At 37.3% G+C, this 15,246-nt stretch overlaps 1 protein-coding gene across 1 annotated transcript in view; it reads left to right on the top strand.

Annotated features, from left to right (window-relative positions):
* Positions 1-15,246, top strand: part of HYDIN (HYDIN axonemal central pair apparatus protein) — a 346,043-nt gene that overhangs the window by 159,031 nt on the left and 171,766 nt on the right. The window contains exon 18 of the mRNA XM_039223564.1: positions 14,766-15,004. Coding sequence (XP_039079495.1) covers positions 14,766-15,004 — 239 coding nt within the window. The remainder of the gene's footprint in view (positions 1-14,765; positions 15,005-15,246) is intronic.

Consider the following 15,246-nt stretch of genomic DNA (forward strand, 5'->3'; position numbering starts at 1 on the left):
TAACTAATTTTTATAGTGCTTTATATACTGTCAGTGAGTACTTACAAAAGGGTGATGAAATGTGTCTTCAGTTGGCATAAGAAAGCAGAATTCTTATATCTTTGCCTTAGTTATGAAAAATCTATAAAATAAACTCACAAGAATAGGTAAAGAAAAGAATAACATTCTAGTTTATCATGGTGGGCACCTTATCTATAATACATAAATGTCACACCCATTCCAAAATGGATTCTGCTTTTCCTGAACCACTGCAAGGGACTCATTCAGTGATGAGAGGATACCAGTGACAATACTATCAAGAGGCTTATAGAAGCAAGGATTTATGCTTGACAGAGAGCTGTGAGCCTCTTAACCCGACTCTTACTTGAGACTTCTTTTACTTTGACAAAGCTAACTGCAAAACCCAGAAGACAGATTCCAGTAGCTCATGTTGATTATAAATCACACTGAGAAAAGGAAAGCTATAGATGAATATTAGGTAACATGATGGGTCAGCACCTTCCCTGAATTTAGAACAACACTTCTACTGATTGAATATGATTAGATTGAGTGTAAGCTAAACCAGAATGAAAGGAGGTGGTTTTGTTCCCTTGTCATTAAAGGTCTATCTAGAAAAAAAAAAAAAGAAAAATACATTGGTTTCTTGCATGCTTTTCAAGACTTTCCATCTTCATTCTGCCTGTCCCAACTATTAATTAGTTTTAGCAACTTGTTTTTTTCTAATTAATTATTATTCAGGCATACAGTTAATACTTGTCACCACAGCAGGAGATTAAGGTAAAGTTCCTTTATATGGATCAGATGTGTTTTTCTTTTTCAAATTCCACCTTCCCTCTTCCATAAAAATTTCTAACTACTTCTCCATTATCAGCATCATCATCTAGCCAGTTGTTATGCACTAAATGTTTGTGTCCCTCCAAAATTCATACACTGAAATCATATCCCCCCAATATGATGATATAAGGAGATGAAGGGCTTGGGAGGTAATTAGGTCATGAAGGTAGAGTCTTCATAAGTGGGATTGGCACCTTTATAAAAGGGACCCCAGAGAGCTCTCACCTTTTCTGTCTTGTGAGGATACAATGAAAAAAATGGCCATCTGCAACCTGGAGGAGGGCTCTCGCCAGAACCTGACCACGTTGACACTCTGATCTCAGTCTTCCATTCTCTAGAACTATGAGAAATAAATTCCTGTTGTTTTTAAACCACCCAGTCTGTGGTATTCTGTTAGAGGAACCTTAACTAAGATACCAACTAATGTCACTATTAAGGGATGGATTTCATTGTCATTATCAACTAAAGAATTTATTCTCATTGTGCACTGACAGTAGACCGTCATATTCAGTAATAGACTAGTATAAAATGAAGTAAATACTTTTTTATAATGAACAAAGATAAGAGATGCATTAAGTATTATGGTGTAGAAGTTTTGTTGTTGTTGTTTTTTTTTTTTTTTTTTTTGGTGTAAAAGTTTTTTAATGGTATGAAATCCCCAACACACATATGTAAAAATTATATGATGTTTATCAGGGATAAATCATACTCTTTCTTTCTTTTTTTATATTTATCTCTTTTATTGATCTATAAAGTGGTCCTACTTGTGGAAATATAGGAATTACATTAACACAGTGGTTCTTAAACTTTACTGTACATTAGAATCACCCGGAGAGCTTTGGAAAATCCCAGTGCCTAGGTTGTATCCCAGACCAATCAAAACATTTCTGGAGGTGGGCCCAATGTTTTGATTTTTTTTCATAGTTTTTTTTTTTTACATATAGTTTATTGTCAAATTGGTTTCCATATAACATCCAGTGCTCATCCCCACAAGTACCCTCCTCCATGCCTATCTCCCCCCTCCCCCCCACATCCATCAGTCCTCAGTTTGTTTCTCAGCATTCAGGAGTCTCTCATGGTTTGCCTCTCTCCCTTTCCCCCACCATTTCCCCCCTTCTTCTCCCCCATGGTCCTCAGTTAAATTCCTCCTAATCCTTCTATACGTGCAAACATGTGATATTTGTCCTTCTCTGCCTGACTTATTTCGCTCAGCATAACACCTTCAAGGTCCATCCATGTTGCTACACATGGCCAGATTTCATTGTTTCTCATTGCCATGTAGTATTCCATGGTATAGATAAACCACATCTTCTTGATCCATTCGTCCGTTGATGGACACTTAGGCTCTTTCCATGTTTTAGCTATTGTGGAGAGTGCTGCTATGAACATTGGGGTCCATGTGCTCCTATGCCTCAGCATTTCTGTATCCCTTGGGTAAATTCCTAGCAGTGCTATTGCTGGGTCATAGGGGAGTTCTATTGTTAGTTTCCTGAGGAACCTCCACACTGTTTTCCAGAGGGGCTGTACCAGTTTACATTCCCACCAACAGTGTAGGAGGGTGCCCGTTTCTCCACATCCTCGCCAGCATCTAGAGTTCTCTGATTTGCTCATTTTAGCCACTCTGACTGGCGTGAGGTGGTATCTCAGTGTGGTTTTGATTTGTATTTCCCTGATGAGGAGGGATGCTGAGCATCGTTTCATGTGTCTGTTGGCCATCTGGATGTCCTCTTTGGAGAAGTGTCTGTTCATGTCTTCTGCCCATTTCTTCACTGGGTTGTTTGTTTTTCGGGCGTGTAGTTTGGTGAGTTCCTTATAGATTCTGGATATTAACCCTTTATCTGATATGTCATTTGCAACTATCTTTTCCCATTCCGTTGGTTGCCTATTAATTTTCTGGGTTGTTTCCTTGGCTGTGCAGAAGCTTTTAATCTTGATGAGGTCCCAACAGTTTATTTTTGCTCTTGATTCCCTTGCTTTTGGGGATGTGTCAAGTAAGAAGTTGCTGCGGTGGAGGTCAAGGAGGTTGTTTCCTGCTTTCTCCTCTAGGGTGTTGATAGTTTCCTGTCTCACGTTCAGGTCCTTTATCCATTTTGAGTTGATTTTTGTGCATGGTGTGAGAAAATGATCTAGTTTCATTCTTCTGCATGTTGCTGTCCAGTTCTCCCAACACCATCTGTTAAAAAGGCTGTCTTTTTTCCATTGGATATTCTTTCCTGCTTTGTCAAAGATCAGTTGGCTGTATACTTTTGGGTCCACTTCTGAGTTCTCAATTCTGTTCCAAGAAGTTTTTATCTTGATGAGGTCCCAATAATTCATTTTTGCTCTTGATTCCCTTGCCTTTGGAGATGTGTATGACACTTTATCTTAAGACCTTTTATATGTTTTTCCTTAGGTAAGAGAGAAAAAAAACAAATAAGCTACACTTAGAGAGTCCATAAGGATTCAAACTAACTGATCCATATAGTACAGAGCTCTGTGGAATGGGAGCTCTAATGTTGCCTTTTTCCTCACTCGTCCCTGTTTCTCCAAATTTTGGACAGTGAAGCCATCTTGTAAAATAGAAAATATTTTTATTAATGAATGCATATATGTTCTTCCACATCAAAGAAAAGAGGTTTATTCAAAAATATGTTTCTATTTTGAAATGTCAAGTTCAATACTTTTCTGATTCTCTGTCTCCTTGGAGTTTATTTATTCATAATTGTATGATGCTCCCAAGAACCTGTGTAAATCATGTCTACATGCTCAGGAGCTGTCCTCTTTCTTTTACTTAACTATTTCATGCCTTGTATTTGATCTGACAGCTTTCCCTGAGTTTTGAGAAGACAGTGACTACCAGAAAGAACATTACAGTCCTTGTTGAAAGATACATCCTAGTAGCCTGAAAAGATTGTTGGTTCATATTATTTAAAAGCAATGTAAATTACATATGCCTGCCTCTCTCATGGAACCAAACTTAGCTGGCCTTAAAAGTATTATGGACTTCATTCCCCACTAACAGGGAAATCAAGACGTAGGGTTATTACTTGACCCCTAGGAACTCTCAGCAGATCAGTGACCAAGCTCTTCCTATTCTATCTATTATGCCAAACTACTTCCCTCTAAGAACAAGGACAAAATCTGGGCAAAACATGAAAAATTGTGAGTTTAAGGGAATTGCAGAGCAACAAAGCCAGTGACAAAAAGAAAAATGAAACCAAAAGATATATGCTCAGCATTTGTTACTATTTTTCCAATGTAATTCCAGCTACATCCAGAGGTTGAAAAACTGAAAAGAAGAGCACTTGGCTGAATCAGTTGATAGAGTGTACAACTCTTGCTCTTGAGGTTTTGAGTTTGAGCCCCACATTGTGTGTAGAGATTACACAGAAACAAAACACTAAACAAAAGAAAAACTGAAAAGAACATTCATAAAACTCACTGATATATGAAGATAAAAATTGAAATCAGGACTGGCTAGAGAGATAAAAATCAGAGGACATACTTGGTAAAAATCTCAGACTTTTGACTAGAACTCTGTAAAGCTACACCCTGGGAACAAAAGGTAAACTAGTACAGATCTTCATTTCAAAACATCTTAATCTCTAAATGGACAAAGGACATCTAGAATTGCTAGTTCTCCCCACATCTTTCCTAGAGACAAATATATATTACTGTCACCAAAGGAAGAAAACATTATTTCAAGCTTCAAAGTATTTTGTTTATCTACAGTTTTTATGTACAGTATCCAAAAGTTAATTTTAAAATAACCAGGCATACAAAGAGATAAGACTACTGAATAGAAAGCAAGATTTAAAATTTTTGTAGAGATACACAAAGTATAAAAGAGAACAAATGGAACTAAAAACCTAAAAAATAAATTGAAATTAGGGACTCCACAAATGGATTTAACAGCCTATTAGATACAGATGAAGAGACAGTCATGGAAGTGGAAGATAGATCAGAAGAAACTACCCAAAATGCAATGTAGAGAGATAAAAGTATGAAAAAATGTAGAAGAGTTAGTAAAAAAACAAATACACACAAGGAGTGTAGTTATTCGAGTAACACAAGGAGAGAAGAGAATGGAGCGGAAGAGATCATGGTGAGGACATCAAGCCAGATTTAAAAAGCATTATAAACATAAAGCAACAGAGGTGCCTGGGTGGCTTAGTCAGGTAAGCATCTGACTTTGGCGCAGGTCATGATCTCACAGTTCATGGGTTCAAGTCCCGAGTCGGGCTCTGTGCTGACAGCTAGCTCAGAGCCTGGAGCTAGTTTCAGATTCTGTGTCTCCCCCTCTCTCTGTCCCTCCCTTGCTCATGCTGTCTCTCTCTCAGAAATAAAATAAATTTTATAAAAACATTAAAAATTTTTTTAAAAATAAATAAACATAAAGCAACATAAATATAAAGGAAACTACACCTAAGCACATTATTGTAAAATTGCTTAAGACGAAAGAGTAGATATTAAAGGCAGCCAGAAACAAAAAGACAGTTTACTTTAAAAGGAATGAGTAAACTGGCTGCTGACTTCTCAGGCATTGCTGAGAGCGGGATGCTATTACAAAAATAAGAGGACCAAAAGAAAGTCTTCATACAAAAGAAAGTCTTCATACTTAAAGGTAAGGACTCCAGCCCCTTTCTTCCCCAGTCCCCAGAACATGGACAGAAGACTGGAATATTCTCTGGGCAATTTCACCACCCCAAGGAAAGACAGAAATAAACTAATAGTTGGACTCTAAAATATCTGGGTCCCTTGGCTGACTGCTTCCCAAGCGCACAGCAGTTTTAGTGCTTCACTCTTAAATGTAAGTTCTTAACTTTAAACTGCACCAGGAAGGCCTGTGATATGGAAGCAAGAAACTAGAAAACATAAAATTGAGAACTTGGAGGAAACAAAGGCAGTACAGTGAGAAGAATCTCAGGAAAATAAAATATGACTTTGCATCCATCAACAAGAACAGGATATTAGTTTTTGTAAAAAAAAAATCAACAAGAACAGGATATTAGTTTTTGTAAAAAAAAAAAAAAAAAAAAGCAACAAAGCTGTGCTCATAAAAAAGTACAATCACAGAAATTAAAATTTTGATAAAAGAATTGAAAATAAAATTGATAAGCTATCAGATAGTAGAACAACATGAGAAAAAGCTAGAAATGAAAGAGTAGAAAATTAGATGATTTTTTCAGCAGTTCAAAGATCCAGATAAGCATTTCTATAAAGAACAAATTAAAAAATGGAGGTGAGGAGATGATACAAGAAATAATTCAAGGAATATATCCAGAACTAACAGAGAAGGATTTATGGGAAAGACTCATACTCATAAAATATGCTGCATAATTAATGAAAATAGGCCCATGTGAAGACACATCATTAAATTCCATATGGAAAAAAAATTAGTGGTCAAAAAACAAACAAATCAAGGAACCAGAGTGGCACCAAATTTCCAGACGGCAACACTGGGAGGAAAAAAGAACTTTATGAAGGAGAATAAATCTTAGGCTTGAATTCATCATCCAGCCAAAAGACCAATCAAGCACAGGGATAGAAGGAAAACATTTTATAGATTCAAGATCTCAAAAAATTTACCCTTCCTGAATTCTTTCTTGGGAAGGTACTGAAGAGTGTTCTCCACCAGAGTGAGGAAAATGAGATCCAGGACACAGGGGCTCAAACACAGTAGAGAAGCTCAAGGAATACCCGGGATCCTGCATGGCCTTCTTAGGATGCCACCTGGACTACAGGCCCAGAGAGCAGGCAGTCCAGACGGGATTTGCACAACAGGTGGCTCCAGGAGAGATTTGTCTCTAAGAAAATGGAACTGGTAGAAAATCTGATGTTTCTGAAACTATTGAGAGGATACTTAGTCCTTTGATGGAGAATTTGGGGACAAGTCCATGATAGATACTTTTAAAAAACCAGCAAAGACAAGACAATAATTCCTTGGAAAATAAAAGTTGTACAAGAAAGAAAATGCAATTATAGTATGCTTTTCATAGGTCGCTTTGAATAGTATTTGCGTTCCCATAATGGTATAAATTCTTACCAGAAAATAAGTTTTAGCTATATTGGGAGGATGGGGAGAAGAAAGTAGAGAAAGAAAAGGACAGTAAAGAGGGAGAGAAGAGAGCTGTCATTGTCTTCTATAGACAGGAGTAAATTGATAATGCTGAAACTGAAAAATTAAGAAGTAGCAGTAGATGAGAGGAAGGCAAACATCAAAAGAGAAATGCAAGAAGAATTGACAGTGGCTGCCTCCATTTCATGGATAACCATTGGACTACTGGGGAAGGGTGGGAGAGTGGGTTCAAGGGACTACTGCTTTTCATGTTTTTTTTGTCCCCTAGAACCATTTGACTTTGCAAATTATTTGTAGGTGTACATTTCATAAAAATAGCACTTAAAACTTAAGTCATACTGCAAGACAGTATTATAGTATGCTACCATTTGTGTAAGAAAAAGTAGTACATATGCAAATATATTTTTTTTAAGTAATAAAGTATGTCTGGAAAGATATGCAGAAAACTATTAACAGTGGCTGCTTCTCAGAATGTCAGCTAGTGGCCATGAACAGACAAGAAAGGGAGAGATTCTTTGCCCTTACACTCATTTGAATTTTATACTGTCTACATATATTACTTATTTACAAAGAAAAACTTCTAAGAAAGAAAGGAACTGTAATGAAATGGAAGCAAGAGAACAAACAAATTTAAAATTAAATGGGCTATAAAGAGAGTGATCATATCCTTTTAGGATGAGTTATTTATTCAATAAGTATTAGTGTGTGTCTTCTTGTTATGCAGTTGACATTATCCTTATAGAACAAATGGAGGAAGAAAAAAATCACTCATAGTGCATATAACCACTATTAAATTTTTGGTGTATATCTTCTGAAACGTTACTGTGTGTGTGCATTTGTGGATTCTTACCCCCTCCCATGGGATAGTACTATTTAATTACCAGCCACTTTTATTCAACAATGCAATGTAGTCACTTTTTATATGAATCATTAAGGAATATCCATGTTTAGATCATTTTCAGTGACTGATTTCATTGCATCACTTGGCTCTACCACAGCTGATTCCTGTTTCCTTAGACTAGACTTCTAGTAATGCATTTTCTGGATCATATGGCATGAACATAACTAAAAATCTTGATATAACTTATGAAATTATCTCCCAGAAAATGAATACCAATTTATATTCTATCCCCAACAGTGTTGAAGAATGTCAGTCTCTTCCAGACCCATTGCCAGAATTTTGTTTGTTCTTGCCAAATCTAACAGATGAAAAAAATGCTGTATTGTTAGTGTTTCTTTGGCTTACAGGCAAGGATGAACATTATTGACATATTTATTGGCCAAAAAATACTTTTGAGCACCCCTCATTCCTGGTACTGTGCTAACTGCAGTTAGAGGCATAAAAGCATATAGGATGGTCTCTTTCTTCAAAGAGTTTACAATCTCAAATCACAGAAATGAATCCACAACCTATACAGTATTACAATGCAGTATATTGTATTTTAATACTGTATACAATGCAGTATACAATACAGTATACTGTGCTATGATATGTAACCACAGGGGAGGAAGTGATTAATTCTAATATAAATTTAAAATGTTCATAAGTAAAACATTTTGAGTAGAGACTTGAAGGATAAGGAGGAGGTGGTCCAGGAAATGGAGCGTACATTTCTAGAGTGTAGCATAGTTAAGTGCAACATTGATGTATACACACTTGGGAAGGGTGGGTGAGCTGGTATGGCCGAAGCCAAGGGTGCATGTTGTAAATTGACAGTGCTTAGGAAGTAAGCCTGGAAAAGTGTGTTGGGGCCCTTTCCTGGAGAATTTGGAATAGATTTTTCAGACTAAACCCTCCTGTCTGATATACCAGTCTTGATTTCAGGCTGCCATGTTTCAAACAGAAAAAGTGACAAATATCCATCTTGATCCCCTGGAAATTACATGTAAAGTTTAGGGAAGTGTGTGTGTGCGTGTGTGTGTGTGTGTGTGTGTGTGTGTGTGTGTGTGTATACATTTTCTCTGGTGGGGTTCCATAGCATTGTCAGGGGGATAGAGAATTCAACATCACTGGTCCAGACTTTGGAGAGCCCTCCAGTATCTTCAGCAGGAAAGGAACAGGATCAGGCCTGTGAAAAAGAACCATGTCAATAATATAGATTGAGGAGGGCACATGCAGAAAGAACTGGATGTCAACTTTTGATAGATAACATTAATGGTACCCACCATTTATTGAGCATTTGCTCTGTGGAAGACAAACTGCTAGATGTTTGGCACCACTTTTATTTCATCTTCACGCATCACATTTAAAAGATGAGGAGACTGAAACCTAGATTTTAATCCTGGATCACCTGGTTACCAATGGCAGAGTCCATAGATAACCCCCAGGTCGTGTGACTTCAAAGCCCACTCTTTTAAACATTACCCCCTACTGCTTCTCTTGTAAAGCTCTAGCATCATTTCTTTTATATTTCCCTTCCCAATTTCCAGTTAATTGTCTTAACTAGCAAAGTGACTCACTTCAGGAAAGAGAATCAAATGACTTGAGATACCATTTAGCAGTTGAAAAGGAGAAAGGCCTTGGTGACTGTTCATTGTTCTTGTTCCACAAAGAACTGATCCTCTGCTGAGATAATAGTATTAATCCAAAGAAACCACTAGCTCTGCACACTGGTTCCTGATGTTATTTGTGTCTTCTCATTCAATGGAAGGAAATTCTTGCAAATTTCAACTGGCAAACAAATCATTCTGAAGAAAGTGCACAATTTTCTTCAAGCTTCATGGTCATTAGCACTCTGGAATAGCGGTCTGCCTAAGTATATTCACTCTCGTTTATTATTGAAATGGCATGTGCAAACAATAGCATGTATTTCTGTCTTTCATGGCAAATATTAAATACGCAATAAGAAAACTTACAAAATCTCCAACTGAGCTCCGACTATATTACCTTGGAAGCTGAGCACTACCTAAGAAGTATGCTGATGCCCTATTGTCAAATAAAAACCAAATGTTATCTTTGGACACATGAAACCTCAGGGCATGGCACTAATCACCAGCGGACATGGGATTCTGAACTGCAAAAGATTACCTTGTTTCCATCTCTCACAGTTGTCTGCGCTTGCATGTACTAACCTTCTGTATGTGTTGTTCATAGGCTGCTAACAGGACTGTGGCTTTTTACCCCCCAATTCACAGAAAAAAAAAAAAAAAAACAGAAGCAACTATTGCTGAAGTTTTGATGAAAGGCTTAGGAAAGATCATTTTTATCATCTTTGGAACAAATATGTGAAACCCTGCATTCATTTTCTATTGCTGTGAAACAAATTACCACAAACTTGGTGGCTTAAAACAGCGCAGATTTATTATCTCAGTTTCAGTAGGTCATAAGTTTGGGCATGACTTGGCTGGATCTTCTTAGGATCTCAATACAGTAAAGTCAAGGCAGTGGCAGAACTGCATTCCCTTTGGGAGACTTGACTAGGAAAAGATCCACTTCTAAGCCCCTCAGGTTGTTGGCAGAATTTATTTCCTTACAGTGAGAGACTGAGGCCCCTGCTTTCTTGCTAGCCATCAGCTAGGGACTGCACCTAGCTACTGTTGAGCCACCCACAGCCCCCCTGCCATGTGGTCCCTCCCATAGCCCCTCTCACACTTGAAGTTTCTTGACTAGAAAGAGCCCAATCCCTTCTAAGGGCTCATCAGATTCATTAAGGATAATCTCCCCACCTTAAAATCAACAGATGTAGGATCTTCATCTGCAAAATCCCTTCACAGCAGCACATAGATTAGTGTTTGATTAAATAACTGGGAGAAGATAACTATACATCAAGAGATGGACATATTGGGGTTCCCCTTGCAATTCTGCCTGTCACAAACCCTTATAACTTCCCTCTCTTCTGGCAGGTGTATTATATGTTAACACGCTTTCTTAGCACCCATCTTTGTTTTCTCAGTTCTGTAATTCATATTTTTAACAAATACTATATGTCATGTGGGGCATTTCACATATTGGTAAAATGATGGCAATAGCTAGGACTTTCTATTTGTCAGACACTATTCTGAGTTTTGCACACATTACCTCATTTGAATATTACCACAGTGCTATGCAGAAGGTGCAGTTTGTGTCCCAAGTTACAGATGAGAAAACTGAGGCCAGGCATGGTTAAGTAACACCCCCAAGACCCAACAGTTAGAACAAAATGGAGCTGGGACTCAAACCCACATCCCTGTTCCTTCAGAGCCCTCCTTCCTAACCTATTTCCATCAGTTGTTGTCTTAATATATTGTAGTTTTGAAAGGTTATGGAATGTCTTCCATAGCTATGCTGATTATCATTCATTCACTCCTTTTTTGTCAAATTTGTCATCTAATAACAGAAAATGTCACATATGTCAAGTCGTTCCTAGTAGCAAAGGACATCCCCCAAAAGTCAAATGGCAAAGAGACACAGGGATGTTAAAGCAATTTAAAGGTTGACTTTGGGTGAGGACAGTCCAGTACCTTTGCAGCTGGTGTTTTAGTGTGCCTTGTTCGTGGGTTCTATGATATACTTTGCTGCCTCATTTTATGCCAAACATTGATTAATAACCTTCATCAGAAAGAAAACTCACCAATTCATCCCTGAAGAGCAACTTCATATCTTCTTGCCAGAGCAGCCAACCTGTGTCAGCAGGAATCAGAATAGAAATGGTACCCATCCATTGAAAACTAATGTCCCCTGACCAAATAGCACTTATGCTGGTGACACCCTATCTTCATTATGAACAAAGAACTGACCTGTGCTACTGGCTAGGGGAGGAAAGTAAATGAAAAGTAGATGACATTGACAGACAAAAAGGCATTTGCTTTTCGACAAAAGGAGGTGGAAAATGGCACTGATCTGTGTTTTAATTGTAAGCTGGGTCTCAAAAAGGAGTAAAACTATGTAGAGTGCCCCAAGGCCACTAATTTGGGAAGAAGGGCCAACAGCTGAGATGATCTGGCCTAGAACTTTTCTTACCTTTTCTTCTAGCTGCCCTTCCATTTGTCCTAACAGGTAGATATAAATTCCAGGCCTGAAATCCCCGTAGGAATTGAAATGCCAAGTTATGTTCCCACTTCTGTGTTCTGATGGAGTAAATTCCTGACCTTCCAAAATCTGAGGGCCAAGGAAGTTGGGGAAAGACTTAACCATCAGGGTAGCTTTAACAGCAAGTACCTGCCAGTTCACCACACCTGGTCCCTTTTACTCTTAGACTCAGAGCCAGATGACATTTCTCAGTCTTTTTTGCAGTTAAGGTGGCTGCCTGACTGAGTTGTGGACAGAGAAAGTAGCAGAAGTAACGTGTAACACTTCCAGGGTTGGTATGTAAAATTTCAGCATGTGGCTCTCCATCCTCTTTCTTCTCTTCTTGGCCAGCTGGATGTCATTATCCAGGGTGGCTGAGATGCTGCAAGTTAAGCATGTCACAATCAAAGGTGTTTCAATATCCTCTGCTCTGGAGAAGCATCTTGTTCTTTAGGTGCCCCTGAAGCACCTCACCCTGCCTCTTCTGACTCACACTTTTGTTGTTTACATGTGAAAGCAAGAACATAATACGTGTGGGGTTTTTTTGTTTTTTTGGTTTTTTTTTTTTTCAACAGTAAAAACAGAAAAAGATGTATTAGGCAAATACCAATTAAAAACAAATCAAATGAAACAAGCATTAAACGAATAAAAACGTACCCCATACAATGGTAACATTTTGAATTCACCAAGAAGATAGAGCAGTCCCAAACTATATCCATAATACAGCTTATAAACATATTGGGTAGAAATTAGTGGAACTGAGAAATGCACAAAATATGTGTTTTCGTGGAATATTTTAAAATCCTTGTCATGGGGATTGATAAATGAAGAAAAAAGTTACTAGGGCTATAGAATATTTAAACAATGCAATCGGTGAACAATCTTAATTAAATGGACATATTTAGAGCTTTGTGCTCAATAACTAGAGAATGCACATTTTTTCAAATGCACAGCACATTTTAAAAAAGAACTACGTACTATGTTGCAAACAAGGTCTCAATATAACTTAAGAAGTGTTATTATACAGAATATGTTTTCTTACTCCAATGCAATTCAGGAAAAATAAGTAATAAAAATAACTAAAAAGTGGTATGCATTTGAAAACATAAATGTACAGTTTTAACACATTCAAAAAAAGATTATTTTTGAGAGTCCCAACATGAAGTTTATTTTTTTATTTTATTATTTTTTTAAAAAATAGTTTATTGTCAAGTTGGTTCCATATAGTTGTGTTAAAAAGTGACTTGCACACAGCTGAAGAAAGAATTAGTTAACTGGAAGATAGCTCGGAACAAATAAAAACGAAGCGCAAAGAGCAAAAGAATGGAAAATGCAGATGGGAGTCTGCAGAGACAGAGACAACACATTAGAAAAGCCACATACAAACAAGGATAAGAGAAAGAGAATGAGACAGAAACAATATTTAAACAGATAATGGCTGAATGGCTGAGAAGTTTATAGAAATAAGAGATATTAAACCACAGATTCCAGAGAAGTAGCAAATTCCAAGAAGGATATGCAAGTAAACTAACTACATACCATATGGGGATCCTGCTCTGCACACAATTAGATACAAGGAAAAAACCTTAAAAGAAGCCTGAAAAAACAGATAAATTACCATCAAGGAAGCAAAATTTATATTTTTAGATTAAATAAGATGCTTACAGCATTAGTCATTTTTTATGACTTGACACCTTAGCCAAAATTTTAACTTTGGAGCCTGATTGTGCTATATGAGATTTTCTTCTAAAGCTGGGATGCAGGATTTGAAGGGCTATTAAGTAAAGAGAGAGCTTCAGATTATTCTATTTAGCTTCAAGGGAGTGGACCAAATACCAGTGTTGTGGAAGGTACCAAAAAAAAGTGTATCTCTACTTAACATAAGGAAGTGATATTTAACAACTTAAGGTGTTAAAATCTGGGGTAGGTTACCTTAGATGAGAATTGAGTTTTCTAATATCAAAGGCAGATACATTATTTTATATATCAGATATTTATTAAGCACCTAGTATGTACCAGACATAGTAGCAGGTGCTGGGGATATATCAATGAACACAAACAAGAACAAAAAATATAAACATATTTTTCCTAGTGCAGGGAAACAAACAAGCATGATAAGTAAGTCAGTTATATAAGTTATAAGATGGTAAGTGCTAAGGGTAAAAAATAGAACAGGGTAAAGGGGATCAGGAATACTGGGGGAAGGTTTGCAATTAAAAATGTGATGGGCAGGGTAGGCTTTGTTGAGAGGTATTGTTTGGCCAAAGAAAGAACTTAGGGAGGAAAGAATGAGCTATATGGGTCTATGTGGCAAAAGGAAACAGATTAGTGGGCATGAATTCCAACTCCATAATTTAGTCCTGTCATATATTTCAAAATAAGTTTAGGATTTCAGCAAATGAAATTCCATCGATTATTGTGAAATAATATAAATCAAGAAGGCTTCCTACATAGTGTTTATTAATGAAAGCTGTTTATCCTAACTATAACATCATAGACAGTTTGCACTTGAAAAACATTTGCTTTATAAATTACAAATTCCAGGAAAGATATTGTACGTTCTGCTGGTATCTCAGAATTTGGAGATTAGAGCAGATAATTAGTATAAGCTTGTTAGAGAACTGGACTGTCATCTTGAGAAAGAGATGTAAAGAATCTTCACAGAGTATTCAAAAGTAGAATTGTAGGTTTGCTCTTCAGAATCACATTGCTTTTTGAAAAAAAGAAAAGCCAACAAACACCCAGCTGCTTTGATTCAAAAAAATAATGTTTGTCTTTGATGTTCAGTTCTGCAATGCCAGTCATTTGAAGTATAGAGTGCTTTGACATGTGCAGAATGAAAAGCCAAGAATATCTTCACTGTTAACTTGTACTCTTGTGTTGCAGGCACACAAAAAATCCCTTTGGACGATTGAACCCAGTGAAGGCATGGTTCCCCCGGAAACTGATTTTCAACTTACATTGACAGCCAACCTGAATGACATACTGACATTCAAAGACACAGTCATTTTGAGCATAGAAAATAGCAACACCTACCGGATTCCTGTCCAGGCTTCAGGAGTTGGTTCCACCATTGTTTCAGATAAACCCTTTGCTCCAGAACTCAATTTGGGAGCACATTTCAGGTAGGGAAATATCTTGGACTGATTCTTATAGACACCACATCTGTTTCATAAACTGAGCATCCCCTCTAGTTTGAAAAATTAATTTAAGTAAATAGAACTAATGTCTTCAGCCCCCCTCCCTTTTCCTATCTTCACTTCCCCCCTCCAAATGGGTACGTCAGCGACAAGAAGACATTTCCTAGGCATAGCGTGGTTGCATTCTCCAAGCTGTGTCCCTCTACACCAGAGAAGATATTTTTCTC

Source organism: Hyaena hyaena, unplaced genomic scaffold (assembly GCF_003009895.1).
Source record: "Hyaena hyaena isolate Hyena2069 unplaced genomic scaffold, ASM300989v1 scaffold_18, whole genome shotgun sequence".
NCBI classification, from domain to species: domain Eukaryota; kingdom Metazoa; phylum Chordata; class Mammalia; order Carnivora; family Hyaenidae; genus Hyaena; species Hyaena hyaena.